This window comes from Panulirus ornatus, chromosome 14 (assembly GCF_036320965.1).
Source record: "Panulirus ornatus isolate Po-2019 chromosome 14, ASM3632096v1, whole genome shotgun sequence".
Lineage (NCBI taxonomy): Eukaryota > Metazoa > Arthropoda > Malacostraca > Decapoda > Palinuridae > Panulirus > Panulirus ornatus.
In genome coordinates, this window is record NC_092237.1 from 41,046,481 (window position 1) to 41,068,085 (window position 21,605).

Sequence of the window (21,605 nt, forward strand, 5' to 3'; positions counted from 1 at the left end):
ATATAGCTCCCCTTTGTAACATGTTTCACCTCAACCACAGCAAACACAGTGAGACCTCTTTCATTGGTCTGTACCCAGAACTCCCTATCCAGGTGTCGAACAATGAGCATTCTTTCGTCTGTGATCTCTCTGTCGTATGTTTGTACAATACGTCCCTTGTCTTTAATCATTAACTAACTTGATATGTTATTCTCTCACTTAGCTAATTCTGACTGTCCTTCACTCTTGCTAACTGTATTCCTAACAACCTGTCAGTTAGAGTCCCGAGAACTTCTATCTTTCACGTCATGACTCATCCCAATCTCAGGGCCAGCGAAGATCTGCAAGGAAAACGTTTCCACTACAGTCTCGTTTAACACCACTTGTATCTCTCTTAGCTTCTCGTCAAACCATGACCCATGACCACACAGCTTTTAGTCTGTCTGTGATGTTCTTCTATAATGTACAACGGAAAGACCTCAGTTCTCTGCCTCCGCCCTCTGTGCACACGAGAGACATGGTTTGTTTGTGTATGTTCAAATGTAGTTGTCGTATAATTCATTTGAGTCATGGTGGTTTAAGTAATATTAAGCACAGTATAGCACTTTGTATTACCCAGTTCAAAAAAAAATCGACTAGAATTAGGAACATTTTTTTTTCCAAGACGCCCTATGACTATGATTCCCAGGAACAGAACCATTTAAACACTTCAACAAACACACATAAATATCGAGCGATGGCTAAAACTTAGGGACGGAAAATTCTTGTTAGTATCCTGGGAACCGATGTTGTCTCATGGAGCACCGCTCTCTCGCCAGCATGACTTGACTTCGCAAAACATAATGATTAGAGCAAGATTACAACACACACTGAGGTGGTAATAGAAGGGACGAAGGGAAAATAGAAAGAGGCAATTGATGTGAAATAAACAATCTTGATTGATTTGTGAGGTTCATGATTACTCAGTTATATTCTTACCATCTGCGGCAGGAGAGCTGATCAAGACATGACCGTTGGTGCCCTAGCGTCGTGCCTCATCAGACTGACCTCCGGCAGGCAGCTGTACCTGGTGCACGATGACGTCATGCCAGGTAGGACCAGCAGGGCTACAGCTGAGGGTTGTTATGTTGCGAGTCTTACACTGAAGTTGTTGTAGATATAACCAGAAAGGAAGGGGACAGAACGTGGGTGGGTGAGTATAACTGGAGAATGGAAGACAGACTCACCATTGACAAATGAATAAGAGCAAGCATTAAAAAGCTAGAGATATTTAGGCTTTCGTAGCATATCTGTTTCCATTTCATGATGATTCCGTAGCAATGATACATATGAGAGTAAAAAAACACAACATAAAACTGACCCATACTGTGTGTGTGTGTGTGTGTGTGTGTGTGTGTGTGTGTGTGTGTGTGTGTGTGTGTGCAGGTGTGGCAGGTGTGGTGCAGACGTTTCAGGAGATGTTGGGAGACACGATCCTCCTGCCGTATGACCCTAGCATTCTGCTGCTGACGGAGGCGCTCACCTCCAACTACCACGTCCAGGCTATGAGGAACGTCTTCATCCTCTGCTCGGCCGCGCACGTCTTCAACATATTTGAACAAGTAAGATAATGTGTTTCATATAACTGTAATATATGACCAAAGACAGTTCATACATCTATGACCCTAAACAAGTACACAGAGTTCATACATCTATGACTCTAAGCAAATATACAGAGTTCATACATTTCCTGTCATTGAACATGGATAGCCAGGGGGTGGGGGAGCTCCTTTGCACGACTGAGACTAAACTGTTAGACCGCGTCTCAACTGTTTGACTCTGGCTGTCTCGTTGACAATGACAGTGAGTAACATCGATCTCATTCTCCATACGACCTCCAGTAAGGCATGAGAAAACTATATATATATAAATATATATATATATATATATATATATATATATATATATATATATATATATATATATATATATATATATATATATATATATATATCTTTTCTTTTTTCTTTCAAACTATTCGCCATTTCCCGCATTAGCGAGCTAGCGTTAAGAACAGAGCACGGGACCTTTGAGGGAATACCCTCACCTGGCCCAATTCTCTGTTCTTTCTTTTGGAAAATTAAAAAAAAAAAAAAAAACGGGAGGGGAGGATTTCCAGTCCCCCGCTCCCTCCCCTTTTAGTCGCCTTCTACGACACGCAGGGAATACGTGGGAAGTATTCTTTCTCCCCTATCCCCAGGGATAATATATATATATATATATATATATATATATATATATATATATATATATATATATATATATATATATATATATATATATATATATATATATATATATATATATGTGTGTGTGTAAATAAATATGTATATTTTTTCTTTTTTTTTAACTATTCGCCATTTTCCGCGTAGCGAGGTAGCGTTAAGAACAGGGGACTGGGCCTTTTTTGGAATATCCTCACCTGGCCCCCTTCTCTGTTCCTTCTTTTGGAAAATTAAGAAAAAAAGAAAAACGAAAGGGGAGGATTTTCAGCCCCCCGCTCCCTGCCCTTTTAGTCGCCTTTTACGACACGCAGGGAATACGTGGGAAGTGTTCTTAATCCCCTATCCCCAGGGATAATATATATATATATATATATATATATATATATATATATATATATATATATATATATATATATATATATATATATATATATATATATATATATATATATATATGTATATATATATATATATATATATATATATATGTATATATATATATATATATATATATATATATAATATATATATATATATATATATATATATATATATATATATATATATATATATATATATATATATATATATATATATATATATATATATATATATATATATATATATATATATATATACATGTATTTATATATATATTCATATATATATATATATATATATATATATATATATATATATATATATATATATATATATATATATATATATGTATATATATATATATATATATATATATATATATATATATATATATATATATATATATATATATATATATATATATATATATATATATATATATATATATATATACATATATATATATATATATATATATATATATATATATATATATATATATATATGTATATATATATATACATTTATATATTCATTCATATATATTTATATATATATATATATATATATATATATATATATATATCTATATATATATGTTTACATTTATATATATATATATATATATATATATATATATATATATATATATATATATATATATATATATATATATATATATATATATATATATATATATATATATACATATACATATATATATATATATATATATATATATATATATATATATATATATATATATATATATATATATATATATATATATATATATATATATATATATATATATATATATATATATATATATATATATATATATAGCCCACGCCTCGCAACCATACAACATTGTTGGAACCACTATTCCTTCAAACATACCCATTTTTGCTTTCCGAGATAATGTTCTCGACTTCCACACATTCTTCAAGGCTCCCAGGATTTTCGCCCCCTCCCCCACCCTATGATTCACTTCCGCTTCCATGGTTCCATCCGCTGCCAGATCCACTCCCAGATATCTAAAACACTTTATTTCCTCCAGTTTTTCTCCATTCAGACTTACCTCCCAATTGACTTAACCCTCAACCCTACTGTACCTAATAACCTTGCTCTTATTCACATTTACTCTTAACTTTCTTCTTTCACACACTTTACCAAACTCATTCACCAGCTTCTGTAGTTTCTCATATGAATCAGCCACCAGCGCTGTATCATCAGTGAATAACAACAGACTCACTTCCCAAGATCTCTCATCCACATCAGACTTCATACTCGCCCCCCACACCATATATCTGGGGAAGGTATATATATATATATATATATATATATATATATATATATATATTATTATTATTAATTTGCTTAGTCGCTGTCTCCCGCGTTTGCGAGGCTGCGCAAGGAAACAGACGAAAGAAATGGCCCAAACAACCCCCATACACATGTATATACATACACGTCCACACACGCAAATATACATACCCATACATCTCAATGTACACATATATATACACACACAGACACCTATATATATACACATGCACACAATTCACGCTGTCTGCTTTTATTCATTCCCATCGTATATATATATATATATATATATATATATATATATATATATGGTGACTGAGTTTGGTAAAGTGTGTGGAAGAAGAAAGTTAAGAGTAAATGTGAATAAGAGCAAGGTTATTAGGTACAGTAGGGTTGAGGGTCAAGTCAATTGGGAGGTGAGTTTGAATGGAGAAAAACTGGAGGAAGTGAAGTGTTTTAGATATCTGGGAGTGGATCTGTCAGCGGATGGAACCATGGAAGCGGAAGTGGATCATAGGGTGGGGGAGGGGGCGAAAATTTTGGGAGCCTTGAAAAATGTGTGGAAGTCGAGAACATTATCTCGGAAAGCAAAAATGGGTATGTTTGAAGGAATAGTGGTTCCAACAATGTTGTATGGTTGCGAGGCGTGGGCTATGGATAGAGTTGTGCGCAGGAGGATGGATGTGCTGGAAATGAGATGTTTGAGGACAATGTGTGGTGTGAGGTGGTTTGATCGAGTAAGTAACGTAAGGGTAAGAGAGATGTGTGGAAATAAAAAGAGCGTGGTTGAGAGAGCAGAAGAGGGTGTTTTGAAATGGTTTGGGCACATGGAGAGAATGAGTGAGGAAAGATTGACCAAGAGGATATATGTGTCGGAGGTGGAGGGAACGAGGAGAAGAGGGAGACCAAATTGGAGGTGGAAAGATGGAGTGAAAAAGATTTTGTGTGATCGGGGCCTGAACATGCAGGAGGGTGAAAGGAGGGCAAGGAATAGAGTGAATTGGAGCGATGTGGTATACAGGGGTTGACGTGCTGTCAGTGGATTGAATCAAGGCATGTGAAGCGTCTGGGGTAAACCATGGAAAGCTGTGTAGGTATGTATATTTGCGTGTGTGGACGTGTGTATGTACGTGTGTATGGGGGTTGGGCCATTTCTTTCGTCTGTTTCCTCGCGCTACCTCGCAAACGCGGGAGACAGCGACAAAAAAAAAAAAAAAAAAAAAAAAAAAAAAAAAAATATATATATATATATATATATATATATTTTCTTTTTTTTTTTTTTTTTTTTGCTTTGTCGCTGTCTCCCGCGTTTGCGAGGTAGCGCAAGGAAACAGACGAAAGAAATGGCCCAACCCACCCCCATACACATGTATATACATACGTCCACACACGCAAATATACATACCTACACAGCTTTCCATGGTTTACCCCAGACGCTTCACATGCCCCGATTCAATCCACTGACAGCACGTCAACCCCGGTATACCACATCGCTCCAATTCACTCTATTCCTTGCCCTCCTTTCACCCTCCTGCATGTTCAGGCCCCGATCACACAAAATCTTTTTCACTCCATCTTTCCACCTCCAATTTGGTCTCCCTCTTCTCCTCGTTCCCTCCACCTCCGACACATATATCCTCTTGGTCAATCTTTCCTCACTCATTCTCTCCATGTGCCCAAACCATTTCAAAACACCCTCTTCTGCTCTCTCAACCACGCTCTTTTTATTTCCACACATCTCTCTTACCCTTACGTTACTTACTCGATCAAACCACCTCACACCACACATTGTCCTCAAACATCTCATTTCCAGCACATCCATCCTCCTGCGCACAACTCTATCCATAGCCCACACCTCGCAACCATACAACATTGTTGGAACCACTATTCCTTCAAACATACCCATTTTTGCTTTTCGAGATAATGTTCTCGACTTCCACACATTCTTCAAGGCTCCCAGAATTTTCGCCCCCTCCCCCACCCTATGATCCACTTCCGCTTCCATGGTTCCATCCGCTGCCAGATCCACTCCCAGATATCTAAAACACTTCACTTCCTCCAGTTTTTCTTCATTCAAACTCACCTCCCAAATGACTTGACCCTCAACCCTACTGTACCTAATAACCTTGCTCTTATTCACATTTACTCTTAACTTTCTTCTTTCACACACTTTACCAAACTCAGTCACCAGCTTCTGCAGTTTCTCACATGAATCAGCCACCAGCGCTGTATCATCAGCGAACAACAACTGACTCACTTCCCAAGCTCTCTCATCCACAACAGACTTCATACTTGCCCCTCTTTCCAAAACTCTTGCATTCACCTCCCTAACAACCCCATCCATAAACAAATTAAACAACCATTGAGACATCACACACCCCTGCCGCAAACCTACATTCACTGAGAACCAATCACTTTCCTCTCTTCCTACACGTACACATGCCTTACATCCTCGATAAAAACTTTTCACTGCTTCTAACAACTTGCCTCCCACACCATATATTCTTAATAACTTCCACAGAGCATCTCTATCAACTCTATCATATACCTTCTCCAGATCCATAAAAGCTACATACAAAGCCATTTGCTTTTCTAAGTATTTCTCACATACATTCTTCAAAGCAAACACCTGATCCACACATCCTCTACCACTTCTGAAACCACACTGCTCTTCCCCAATCTGATGCTCTGTACATGCCTTCACCCTCTCAATCAATACCCTCCCTTATAATTTACCAGGAATACTCAACAAACTTATACCTCTGTAATTTGAGCACTCACTCTTATCCCCTTTGCCTTTGTACAATGGCACTATGCACGCATTCCGCCAATCCTCAGGCACCTCACCGTGAGTCATACATACATTAAATAACCTTACCAACCAGTCAATAATACAGTCACCCCCTTTTTTAATAAATTCCACTGCAATACCATCCAAACCTGTTGCCTTGCCGGCTTTCATCTTCCGCAAAGCTTTTACTACCTCTTCTCTGTTTACCAAATCATTTTCCCTAACCCTCTCACTTTGCACACCACCTCGACCAAAACACCCTATATCTGCCACTCTATCATCAAACACATTCAACAAACCTTCAAAATACTCACTCCATCTCCTTCTCACATCACCACTACTTGTTATCACCTCCCCATTTGCGCCCTTCACTGAAGTTCCCATTTGCTCCCTTGTCTTACGCACTTTAATTACCTCCTTCCAGAACATCTTTTTATTCTCCCTAAAATTTAATGATACTCTCTCACCCCAACTCTCATTTGCCCTTTTTTTCACCTCTTGCACCTTTCTCTTGACCTCCTGTCTCTTTCTTTTATACGTCTCCCACTCAACTGCATTTTTTCCCTGCAAAAATCGTCCAAATGCCTCTCTCTTCTCTTTCACTAATACTCTTACTTCTTCAACCCACCACTCACTACCCTTTCTAATCAACCCACCTCCCACTCTTCTCATGCCACAAGCATCTTTTGCGCAATCCATCACTGATTCCCTAAATACATCCCATTCCTCCCCAACTCCCCTTACTTCCATTGTTCTCACCTTTTTCCATTCTGTACTCAGTCTCTCCTGGTACTTTCTCACACAAGTCTCCTTCCCAAGCTCACTTACTCTCACCACCCTCTTCACCCCAACATTCACTCTTCTTTTCTGAAAACCCATACAAATCTTCACCTTTGCCTCCACAAGATAATGAACAGACATCCCTCCAGTTGCACCTCTCAGCATATTAACATCCAAAAGTCTCTCTTTCGCGCGCCTGTCAATTAACACGTAATCCAATAACGCTCTCTGGCCATCTCTCCTACTTACATAAGTATACTTATGTATATCTCGCTTTTCAAACCAGGTATTCCCAATCATCAGTCCTTTTTCAGCACATAAATCTACAAGCTCTTCACCATTTCCATTTACAACACTGAACACCCCATGTACACCAATTATTCCCTCAACTGCCACATTACTCACCTTTGCATTCAAATCACCCATCACTATAACCCGGTCTTGTGCATCAAAACCACTAACACACTCATTCAGCTGCTCCCAAAACACTTGCCTCTCATGATCTTTCTTCTCATGCCCAGGTGCATATGCACCAATAATCACCCATCTCTCTCCATCAACTTTCAGTTTTACACATATTAATCGGGAATTTACTTTCTTACATTCTATCACGTACTCCCACAACTCCTGTTTCAGGAGTACTGCTACTCCTTCCCTTGCTCTTGTCCTCTCACTAACCCCTGACTTTACTCCCAAGACATTCCCAAACCACTCTTCCCCTTCACCCTTGAGCTTCGTTTCACTCAGAGCCAAAATATCCAGGTTCCTTTCCTCAAACATACTACCTATCTCTCCTTTTTTCACATTTTGGTTACATCCACACACATTTAGGCACCCCAATCTTAGCCTTCGAGGAGTATGAGCACTCCCCGCGTGACTCCTTCTTCTGTTTCCCATTTTAGAAAGTTAAAAAAATACAAGGAGGGGAGGATTTCTGGCCCCCCGCTCCCGTCCCCTCTAGTCGCTTTCTATGACACGCGAGGAATGCGTGGGAAGTATTCTTTCACCCCTATCCCCAGGGATAATATACATATATATATACACACATACACACACATACACACACACACACGCACATATACACACACACACACATACATACATATACATATGAAAAATGTATGAAACAATTTAGAAAACTGAAACTTCTAGCTTGAAATGAAAAGAAAAAAAAAATGAATGTCACATAATGGTTCAACCTCTGGCTATGGAAAAAGGAAATGTTTAATTTATTTACACATATATATATTTATTTTTATTTATTTTGCTTTGTCGCTGTCTCCCGCGTTTGCGAGGTAGCGCAAGGAAACAGATGAAAGAAATGGCCCAACCCACCCCCATACACAATGTATATACATACACGTCCACACACGCAAATATACATACCTATACATCTCAATGCACCATATATATACACACACAGACATATACATATATACACATGTAAATAATTCATACTGTCTGCCTTTCTTCATTCCCATTGCCACCTCGGCACACATGGAATAACAACCCCCTCCCCCCTCATGTGTGCGAGGTAGCGCTAGGAAAAGACAACAAAGGCCCCATTCGTTTACACTCAGTCTCTCGCTGTCATGCAATAATGCACCGAAACCAGAGCTCCCCTTCCACATCCAGGCATCACAGAACTTTCCATGGTTTACCCCACACGCTTCACATGCCCTGGTTCAAACCACTGACAGCACGTCGACCCCGGTATACCACATCGTTTCAATTCACTCTATTCCTTGCAAACCTTTCACCCTCCTGCATGCTCAGGCCCCGATCACTCAAAATCTTTCCAACTCCATCTTTCCAACTCCAATTTGGTCTCCCACTTCTACTTGTTCCCTCCGCCTCTGACACAAATATCCTCTTGGTCAATCTTTCCTCACTCATTCTCTCAATGAGACCATACCATTTCAAAACACCCTCTTCTGCTTTCTCAACCACACTCTTTTTATTTCCACACATCTCTCTTACCCTTACATTACTTACTCGATCAAACCACTTCACACCACATATTGTCCTCAAACATCTTATTTCCAGCACATCCACCCTCCTCCGCACAACTCCATCCATAGCCCACGCCTCACAGCCATACAACATTGTTGGAACCACTATTCCTTCAAACATACCCATTTTTGCTTTCGGAGATAATGTTCTCGACTTCAACACATTCTTCAAGACTCTCAGAGTTTTCCCCCCCTCCCCCACCCTATGATTCACTTCCGCTTCCATGGTTCCATCTGCTGCCAGATCCACTCCCAGATATCTAAAACACTTTAATTCCTCCAGTTTTTCTCCATTCAAACTTACTTCCCAGTTGACTTGACCCTCAACCCTACTGTACCTAATAACCTTGCTCTTATTCACATTTACTCTTAACTTTCTTCTTTCACACACTTTACCAAACTCAGTCACCAGCTTCTGCAGTTTCTCACATGAATCAGCCACCAGCGCTGTATCATCAGCGAACAACAACTGACTCACCTCCCAAGCTCTCTCATCCCCAACAGACTGCATACTTGCCCCTCTTTCGAAAACTCTTGCATTCACCTCCCTAACAACCCCATCCATAAACAAATTAAACAACCATGGAGACATCATACACCCCTGCCGCACACCCACATTCACTGAGAACCAATCACTTTCCTCTCTTCCTACATGTACACATGCCTTACATTCTAGATAAGAACTTTTCACTGCTTCTAACAACTTGCCTCCCACACCATATATTCTTAATACCTTCCACAGAGCTTCTCTATCACCTCTATCATATGCCTTCTCCAGATCCAAAAATGCTACATACAAACCCATTTGCTTTTCTAAGTATTTCTCACATACATTCTTCAAAGCAAACACCTGATCCACATATCCTCTACCACTTCTGAAACCACACTGCTCTTTCCCAATCTGATGCTCTGTACATGCCTTCACCCTCTCAATTAATTTACCAGGAATACTCAACAAACGTATATCTCTGTAATTTGAGCACTCACTCTTATCCCCATTGCCTTTGTACAATGGCACTATGCATGCATTCCGCCAATCCTCAGGCACCTCACCATGAATCATACGTACATTATATAACCTTACCAACCAGTCAACAATACAGTCACCCCCTTTTTTAATAAATTCCACTGCAATACCATCCAAACCTGCTGCCTTGCCGGCTTTCATCTTCCGCAAAGCTTTTACTACCTCTTCTCTGTTTACCAAATCATTCACCCTAACCCTCTCACTTTGCACACCACCTCGACCAAAACACCCTATATCTGCTACTGTATCATAAAACACATTCAGCAAACCTTAAAAACACTCACTCCATATTCTTCTTACATCACCACTACTTGTTATCACCTCCCCATTAGCCCCCTTCACTGAAGTTCCCATTTGCTCGATTGTCTTACGCACTTTATTCACCTCCTTCCAAAACATCTTTTCATTCTCCCTAAAATTTAATGATACTCTTTTACTCCAACTCTCATTTGGCCTCTTTTTCACCTCTTGCACCTTTCTCTTGACTTCTTTCTTTTATACGTCTCCCACTCATTTGCATTTTTTCTCTGCAAAAATCGTCCAAGTGCCTCTCTCTTCTCTATCACTAATAATCTTACTTCCTCATCCCACCACTCACTACCCTATCTAATCAACCCACCTCCAACGCTTCTCATGCCACAAGCATCTTTTGCGCAAGCCATCACTGCTTCCCTAAATACAACTCATTCCTCCCCCACTCCCCTTACCTCCTTTGTTCTCACCTTTTTCCATTCTGTACTCAGTCTCTCCTGGTACTTCCTCACACAAGTCTCCTTCCCAAGCTCACTTACTCTCACCACTCTCTTCACCCCAACATTCTCTCTTCTTTTCTGAAAACCCCTACAAATCTTCACCTTCGCTTCCACAAGATAATGAACAGACATCCCTGCAGTTGCACCTCTCAGCACATTAACGTCCAAAAGTCTCTCTTTCGCGCGCCTGTCAATTAACACGTAATCCAATAACGCTCTCTGGCCATCTCTCCTACTGACATACGTATACTTATGTATATCTCGCTTCCCAAACCAGGTATTCCCAATCACCAATTCTTTTTCAGCACATAAATCTACAAGCTCTTCACCATTTCCATTTACAACACTGAACACCCCATGTATACCAATTATTCCCTCAACTGCCGCATTACTCACCTTTGCATTCAAATCACCCATCACTATAACCCGGTCTTGTGCATCAAAACCACTAACACACTCATTTAGCTGCTCCCAAAACACTTGCCTCTCATGATCTTTCTTTTCATGCCCAGGTGCATATGCACCAATAATCGCCCATCTCTCTCCATCAACTTTCAGTTTTACCCATATCAATCTAGAATTTACTTTCTTACACTCTATCACATACTCCCACAACTCCTGTTTCAAGAGTAGTGCTACTCCTTCCCTTGCCCTTTTCTTCTCACTAACCCCTGACTTTACTTCCAAGACATTCCCAAACCACTCTTCCCCTTTACCCTTGAGCTTCGTTTCACTCAGAGCCAAAACATCCAGGTTCCTTTCCTCAAACATACTACCTATCTCTCCTTTTTTCTCATTTTGGTTACATCCACACACATTTAGACACCCCAGTCTGAACCTTCGAGGAGGATGAGCACTCCCCGCGTGACTCCTTCTATTTTCCCTTTTAGAAAGTTAAAATACAAGGAGGGGAGGGTTTCTGGCCCCCGCTCCCGTCCCCTTTAGTCGCCTTCTACGACACGTGAGGAATGCGTGGGAAGTATTCTTTCTCCTCTATCCCCAAGGATGATATACATATATATACATGTAGATACATAGACATATACATATATACGCATGTTCATATCCATACTTACTGCCTTCATCTATTCCCATCGCAACCCCGCCTCACACGAAATAGCATTCCCCAAATCCCCCCTTCAGCGAGGTAGCGCCACTAACAGACAAAAATGGCCATAATCGTTCACGCTCAATCTCTAGCTGTCGAGTGTAATGCACCAAAACCACAGCTCCCTTTCCACATCCAGACCCCAGAGACCTTTCCATGGTTTACCCCAAACGCTTCACAATCTCTGGTTCAATCCATTAACAGCACGTCGACCCCTGTATATCACATCGTTCCAATTCACTTTACTCCTTGCACGCTTTCACCCTTCTGCATGTTCAGGCCCCGATCGCTCAAAATCTTTTTGACTCCATCCTTCGGCCTTTATTTTGGTCTCCCACTTCACTTCGTTCCCTCCACCTCCAACACATATATCCTCTTTGTCAATCCTTCCTCACTTCCTCACTTCCTTTCTCCATGTGACCAAACCATTTCAATACACCCTCTTCTGCTCTCAACCACACTCTTTTTACTACCACACATCTCTCTTACCCTTTAATCACTTACTCGATCAAACCACCTTACACAACAAATTGTCCTCTAACATCTCATTTCCAACACATCCACCTTCTTCCACACAATCCTATCTATCGCCCATGCTTCACAACAATATAACATTGTTAGAACCACTATTCCTTCAAATATACCTATTTTTGCTTTCCGAGATAACGCTCTCGCCTCCCATATATTCTTCAACGCTCCCAGAACTTTTGCCCCCTTCCCACCCTGTGACTCACTTTCGCATCCATGGTTCCATCCGTTGCCAAATCCACTCCCAAATATCTAAAGCACTTTACTTCCTCCAGCTTTTCTCCATTCAAACTTACCTCCCAGTTGACTTGTCCCTCAACCCTACTGTACCGAATAACCTTGCTCTTATTCACATTTGCTCTCAGCTCTCATCGTTCACACAATTTACCAAACTCAGTCACCAGCTTCTGCAGTTTCTCACACGAATCAGCCGCCAGCGTTGTATCATCAGCGAACAACAACTGACTCACTTCCCACACTCTTTCATCCAAAACAGATTGCATACTTGCCCCTCTCTCCAAACCTCTTGCATTTATCTCCCTAACAATCCCATCCATAATCAAATTAAACGACCATGCAGACATCACGCACCCCTGCCGCAAACCGACATTCACTGAGAACCAATCACTTTCCTCTCTTCCTACTCGTACACATACCTTACAACCTCGATGAAAACTTTTCACTGCTAGCAACTTGCCTCCCACACCATATACTCTTAATACCTTCCACAGAGCATCTCTATCAACTTTGTCATATGCCTTTTCCCGATCCATAAATGCTACATACAAATCCATTTGTTTTTCTAAGCATTTCTCACGTACATTTTTAAAGCAAACACCTGATCCACACATCCTCTACCACTTCTGAAACCACACTGCTCTTCTCCAATCTGATGCTTTGCACATGCCTTCACCCTCTCAATCAATACCCTCCCATATAATTTCTCAGGAATACTCAGCAAACTTATACCTCTGTAATTTGAGCACTCGCCTTTATCCCCTTTGCCTTTGTACAATGGCACTATGCATGCATTCCTCCAATCCTTAGGCACTTCACCATGAGCCACACATACATTGAATATCCTCACCAATCAGTCAACAACCGTCACCCCCTTTTTTGATATATTCCACTGCAATACCATCCAAACCCGCTGCCTTGCCGGCTTTCATCTTCCGCAATGCTTTCACTACCTCTTCCCTGTTTACCAAATCATTCTCCCTGACTCGCTCACTTCGCACACCACCTCGACCAAAACACCCTATATCTGCCACTCTACCATCTAACACATTCAACAATCCTTCAAAATACTCACTCCATCTTCTCGCATCACCACTAATTGTTACTACCTTCCCATTATCCCCCTTCACCGATGTTCCCATTTGTTCTCTTGTCTTATGCACTCTATTTACCTCCTTCCAAAACATCTTTTTAATTCTCCCTAAATCTTAATGATACTCTCACCCCAACTCTCATTTGCCTTCTATTTTACCTCTTGCACCTTTCTCTTGACCTCCTGCCTATTACATTTAAATATCCCCCAGTCATTCCCAATATTTCCCTGCAAAAATCGACCAAATGCCGTTCTCTTCGCTTTCACTAATGATTTTACTTCTTCATCTCACCACTCACTAATCTTTCAATCTGCCCACCTCCCACGCTTCTCATGCCTCAAGCATCTTTTGCGCAACCATCACTGCTTCCCGAAATACATCCCATTCCTCCCCCACTCCCTTTACGTCCTTTACTCTCACCTTTTTTCCATTCTGCACTCAGTCTCTCCTAGTACTTCCTCAAAAAGTCTCCTTTCTGAGCTCACTTACTCTCACCACTCTCTTCACCCCAACATTTTCTCTTCTTTTCTGAAAACCTCTGAAAAGTACCAGGAGAGAGTGAGTACAGAATGGAAAAAGATGAAAGCAAAGGACGTATGGGAAGTGGGGCAAGAAAGGGATGTATTTAGGGAAGCAGTGATGGTTTGCGCAAAATATGCTTGTGGCATGAGAAGCGTGGGAGGTGGGCAGATTAGAAAGGGTAGGGAGTGGTGGGAGAAAGAATTAAGATTACTTGTGAAAGAGAACAGAGAGGCATCTAAACGATTTTTGCAGAAAAATAATGCAAATGACTGTGAGATGTAGAAAAGGAAGAGGCAGGAGGTAAGAGAAAGGTGTAAGAGGTGAAAAAGAGGGCAAATGAGAGTTAGGGTGAGAGAGTATCATCAAATTTTAGAGAGAATTAAAAGATGTTTTGGAAGGAGGTAAATAAAGTGCGTAAGACGAGGGAACAAATGGGAACATCAGTGAAGGGGGCTAATGGGGAGGTGATAACAAGTAGTGGTGATGTAAGAAGAAGATGGAGTGAGTATTTTTAAGGTTTGCTGAATGTGTTTTATGATACAGTAGCAGATATAGGGTGTTTTGGTCGAGGTGGTGTGCAAAGTGAGAGGGTTAGGGTGAATGATTTGGTAAACAGCGAAGAGGTAGTAAAAGCTTTGCGGAAGATGAAAGCCAGCAAGGCAGCGGGTTTGGATGGTATTGCAGTGGAATTTATTGAAAAAGGGGGTGACTGTATTGTTGACTGGATGGTAAGGTTATTTAACGTATGTATGACTCATGGTGAGGTGCCTGAGGATTGCCGGAATGCTTGCATAGTGCCATTGTACAAAGGCAAAGGTTATAAAAGTGAGTGCTCAAATTACAGAGGCATAAGTTTTTTTGAGTATTCCTGGGAAATTACATGAGAAGGTATTGATTGAGAGGGTGAAAGCATGTACAGAGCATCAGACTGGGGAGGAGCAGTGTGGTTTCAGAAGTGGTAGAGGATGTGTGGATCAGGTGTTTGCTTTGAATAACTTATGTGAGAAATACCTAGAAAAGCAAATGGATTTGTATGTAGCATTTATGGATCTGGAGAAGGCATATGATAGAGTTGATAGAGATGCTCTGTGGAAGGTATTAAGAATATATGGTGTGGGGGCAAGTTGTTAGAAGTAGTGAAAAGATTTAATCGAGGATGTAAGTAAGGCATGTGTACGTGTAGGAAGAGAGGAAAGTGATTGGTTCTCAGTGAATGTTGGTTTGCGGCAGGGGTGTGTGATGTCTCCATGGTTGTTTAATTTGTTTATGGATGGGGTTGTTTGGGAGGTGAATGCAAGAGTTTTTGAAAGAGGGGCAAGTATACAGTCTGTTGTGGATGAGAGAGCTTGGGAAGTGAGTCAGTTGTTGTTCGCTGATGATACAGCGCTGATGGCTGACTCATGTGAGAAACTGCAGAAGCTGGTGACAATGTTTGGTAAAGTGTGTGAATAAGAGTAAGGTAATTATTAGGTAGAGTAGGGTTGAGGGTCAAGTCAATTGGGAGGTAAGTTTGAATGAAGAAAAACTGGAGGAAGTAAAGTGTTTTAGATATCTGCGAGTGGATTTGGCAGGGGATGGAACCATGGAAGCGGAAGTGAATCATAGGGTGGGGGAAGGGGCGAAAGTTCTGCGAGCGTTGAAGAATGTGTAAAAGTCGAGAACATTACCTCGGAAAGCAAAAATGGGTATGTTTGAAGGAACAGTGGTTCCAACAATGTTATGTGGTTGCGAGACGTGGGCTATACATAGAGTTATGCGGGGGAGGGTGGATGTGCTGGAATTGAGGATGTGAGGACAATATGTGGTGTGAGGTGGTTTGATCGAGTAAGAAATAATAGGATAAGAGAGATGTTTGGTAATAAATTGACTATGGTTGAGAGAGCAGAAGAGGGTGTTTTGAAATGGTATGGTATGATGATGATGATGATGATGATGATGATGATGATGATAACGATGATGATAATGATGATGATGACGATGATGATGATGATAATGATGATGATGATGATAATGATGATAACAATGATGATGATAATGATGATGATTATAATGATGATGGTAACGATGATGATGATGATAATGATGATGATGATAATGATGATGATAATGATGATGTTGATGATAATGATGACGATGATGATGATGATAAATATGATGATAATGATGATGATAATGATGATGATAACAATGATGATGGTGATAATGATGATGATGATGATGATGATGATGATGATAATGATGATGATGATGATGATAATGAAAATGATGATGATGATGATAATGATGATGATAACGATGATGATGATGATAATGATGATGATGATGATGATGATGATAATGATGATGATGATGATGATGATGATGATGATAATGAAAATGATGATGATGATAATGATGATGATGATGATGGTAATGATGATGATGATGATGATGATGATGATGATGATGATGATAATGATGATGATGATGATGATGATAATGATAGCGATGATGATAATGATGATGATGATAATGATGATGATAATGATAATGATGATGATGATGATAATGATGATGATGTTTAATGATGTTTGATGATAAAAGATATGATGATGATATGATGATGATGATGATAATGAAAATGATGATGATAATAATGTTTGAGATATGATAAAGATGATAATGAGATGATGATGATGGTAATAAAATATGATGATGATGATGATGATGATGATGATATGATGATGATGATAAATGATGATGGTGATGATGATAATGATGATGATAAAATAATGATGATGATGATGAATGATGATGATGATGATGATGATGATAATGTTGAATGATATGAATGATGATAATGATAGCGATGATATAATGATGATGATGATGATGGTAATGATGATGATGATGATGATGATGATGATGATTAAATGATGAGGAAAATAATATAAATGAGAGAAATTTGAGATGAAGATGAATGGTAATGATGATGATGATGATGAATGTGAAGATAAATGATGATGGAAGGGAAAGAAAAAGATGTGAACGAAGATAAATGAAGATGAAGATGAGATGATGTATGATAAGCGATGATGATAAATAAAGATAGATAAATAAGGTAAAATGATGATGATGATGATGAAGTTAAATAAAGATAAAGAGAGGGAAAAGAGATGATGATAATGATGATGATGATGATGATGATATATAGTGAGAAGATGATGGTGATAACGAAGATGAAATAAAGAATGAATCGATATGATAATAAAAGATGATGCTAATGCTAATGATGAAACTGATGAAGAAATGAAGAAATGATGATAACGCAAGATGATTCTGATAAGACCGAAGAGAAACTTGAATAAGATGCTGATGAAGCATGTGATGATAATTACAATGAAGAGAAGATGAATGATTCTGATATAGATGAAAGAAATGAAGAATGAAATAATGATGATTGATGATGATGACAATATTAGCAAAGATGAAGCGGGAATGATAAATTCTATGTTTCATGAGATACCCCCGCAGCAGCCCACCATCATCAGCAGAAATGCATCATGCAGCATTGCCAGCAGCCACGAAGCACTCAGCATCAGCCAGCCTCTCTCATGCCCAGCATCTTCGCTCCAAGCATCATCTTCCACCATTATCAGCCTGCATCTCCATCAGAAATCATCATCATCATCATCATCACCATCATCAATCATCACCATCATCATACCCTACGCATCATCATCATCATCATCATCATCATCAATCATCACAGTCATGCTCATCACCATCATCATCATCTTCACATCACCATCACTCTCATCATCCCATCATATCATCCATCAATACCATCATCTTCATCATCCTCATCATCCATCATCCCCATCATCTTCATCATCATCTCATCATCACCCACCAGAAATCATTCATCATCATACCCACATTCATTCCCATCATCAATCATCATCCATCATCATCACCATCAGCCTCATCACATTACCAATTCATTCAGCATCATCATTTCATCACATCAGCACCAGCATCATCATCATCTCCATCATCACCACACCCTCACATCACCACTCATCTCCACCCAAAACTACCATCACATCATCATCATCATCACATCATCATCACCATCTCATCATCATCATACCATCTCATCATCATCATCAGCACCCTCATCATTCCAGCTTTCTTCATCAACATCACCATCATAAATTACAGCAGCACCATCATTTTTTTGGGGGTTTATCTTCCACCCCCTCACACATACCCATCCATCATCTCATCAGCAAAACCCCCTTCATCTCACCCAGCATCCCAATCCGCTCATCATCCACCAATCATCCATCATCACCATCATCTTCATCATCACCCATCATCATCATAAACATCATCAGTCCGCATCACCACATCCCACATCATGCATTCAGCACCCCATCTCATCACACCATCACAGCACCCATTCACATCACATCACCATCTTCAGCATCATCATCATCACCATCATCCTCATCATCACTACATCATCATCAGCATCACCATCACCATCTCCCCACCCATCATCACCCATCACATTATCACCATCAGCACATCCTATTCATCCCCATCATCTCCATCATCATCATCACCATCTCACCACATCATCACCATCATCATCTTCCTACGCATCACATATAACCATCATAATCATCATCACCATCATCCATCATCCACATCATCATCATCATCATGCATATTTCATCCTACTCATCACATCCACTCATCAACATCATTCCATCATCACCATCCACGCTCATCATCACCATCAACCACTCTCATCAGCATCATCATCAGAAATCATCATCATCTTCTTTCATCATCATCCATCACCCTTTTCCCCAAATCACCACATCAATAAATCCCATCATTCATCACATCATCACATCACCCTTTCATCTCACACCCCTCACATCCCCATCCATCATCCTCATCACTTCTCACCCAACCCATCACCATCTTTCATCCCACACATAAATCAGCACCATCAGCATCATCAACATCCCATTACATCACATCATCTTCATCATCACCATCACCCATCCAGCATCACCCATGATCATCACAATTTCATCACACACACGCACCCATCACTCATCATCATCATCACATCACCCATCACATCCACCATCATCATCATCACCATCATCCTCACCCCATCACCTCACCTAAATCATCATCCCCATCACATCACATCACCATCATCCTCATCATCTTCACCACTTCATCACATCATCACCACCTCACACCCATCACCATAATCACTCACCACCATCACATCACATCACCTCATCATCTCATAACAACATCACCACACATCACAATCATCACCATCATCATCTCATCACATCATCACATGACCATCCATCATCATCAGTCACCATAAACCTTCCTCATCTCACCATCATAAATCTTCACCATCATCCTCTTCATCATCACCATCACCTCATCACCATCATCGCATCCCTTTATCACATCCCCCCACCCATCCCATCATCATCATCACCACCCAGCAACACAATCCATCACCACCATCCACCATCATCATCACCATCATCACACCCCATCATCCTCATCATCATCCCATCATCATTATCAATCTTCATCACCACCACCATCATCATCCTCACCATCATCACATTCCCATCTTTCCTAGCACATCACCATCACCCATCATCATCATATCCCATCATCATCACATCATCATCACATCATCATCTCCACCATCATCACTCTTCATAGCCATAAGCATCATCTTCACAATCACCATCACCCATTATAAATCATCTCACATCACCAGCATCACCCATCACCATCACATCCAATTACCATCATCATCATCAAAACCCATCATCATCTCACTTCATCTTTCACCATCATCACCCTCACATCACCATCACAACCATCACCATCTTCATCCTCACAACATCATCATCTTCACCCTTCATCATCACCCATCACCATCATCATCATCTTTCAACACTCTCATCAGCATCTCATCATCCATAAATCACCATCATCATCATCATCATCATCACCCACCAACATAATCATCCGCAGCAAAATCATCACCACACACATCCATTACTCACTCCCCACACAACCCACCTAACCTCACACCAAACCCCTAACTACCCATCCCTCCCAAAAAACCCCTACGCCCAGGCCCCCCCCCTAACCCCTTGCCCCCCCTCTGGCAGCTGGACCCCTCAACCCCACCCTTCCTACCCACATCCATCTCCCCCCAAACATGGAAACCTTGCCCCACCAAGCACAGGCCCACGAAGGTGCCCTTTACATTTGGGTCTACTAAGGCCCAACGCGCAGGCAACACAGGAACTCTGCCCCTGGTATAGTAGGTCTGCCCCGGGATGCATCATGACCCCCCCAAAAAAGGGCCCGACAGCCTCACTCAGTTTCACTGTCGGCTAAGAAGCAAGTGTTGGGGACGCCCGGCTCCCACCCCACTGTTACCGCCCCCGAATTAATACACAAAAAAAACACCAGTGTTTGTTGATATTGAAATATCTATTTATAAATGTTATTTTTGTCATTACCTGGTGAGAGAGAGAGAGAGAGAGAGAGAGAGAGAGAGAGAGAGAGAGAGAGAGAGAGAGAGAGAGAGAGAGAGAGAGAGAGAGAGAGAGAGAGAGAGAGAGAGAGAGAGAGAGAGAGAGAAGAGCTTCAAGGTTGCAGTGTTTGCGTTACTAGTCATGGAGGCAACATTCCAGCTCATTAATTTTTTTTAATCTTCTGGTTGACGTCATTTCCATCCAAAAATAGTCT

General features: G+C 40.4%; 1 protein-coding gene across 1 annotated transcript in view; it reads left to right on the forward strand.

The window, feature by feature from the left end:
• Nucleotides 1-440: 440 nt before the first annotated feature.
• The window catches only part of LOC139753539 (uncharacterized), a 79,555-nt gene continuing 58,390 nt past the window's right edge, over nucleotides 441-21,605 (forward strand). Inside the window, exons 1-3 of the mRNA XM_071670187.1 lie at nucleotides 441-499; nucleotides 970-1,070; nucleotides 1,405-1,580. Of these exons, the coding sequence (XP_071526288.1) occupies nucleotides 441-499; nucleotides 970-1,070; nucleotides 1,405-1,580 (336 nt within the window). The remainder of the gene's footprint in view (nucleotides 500-969; nucleotides 1,071-1,404; nucleotides 1,581-21,605) is intronic.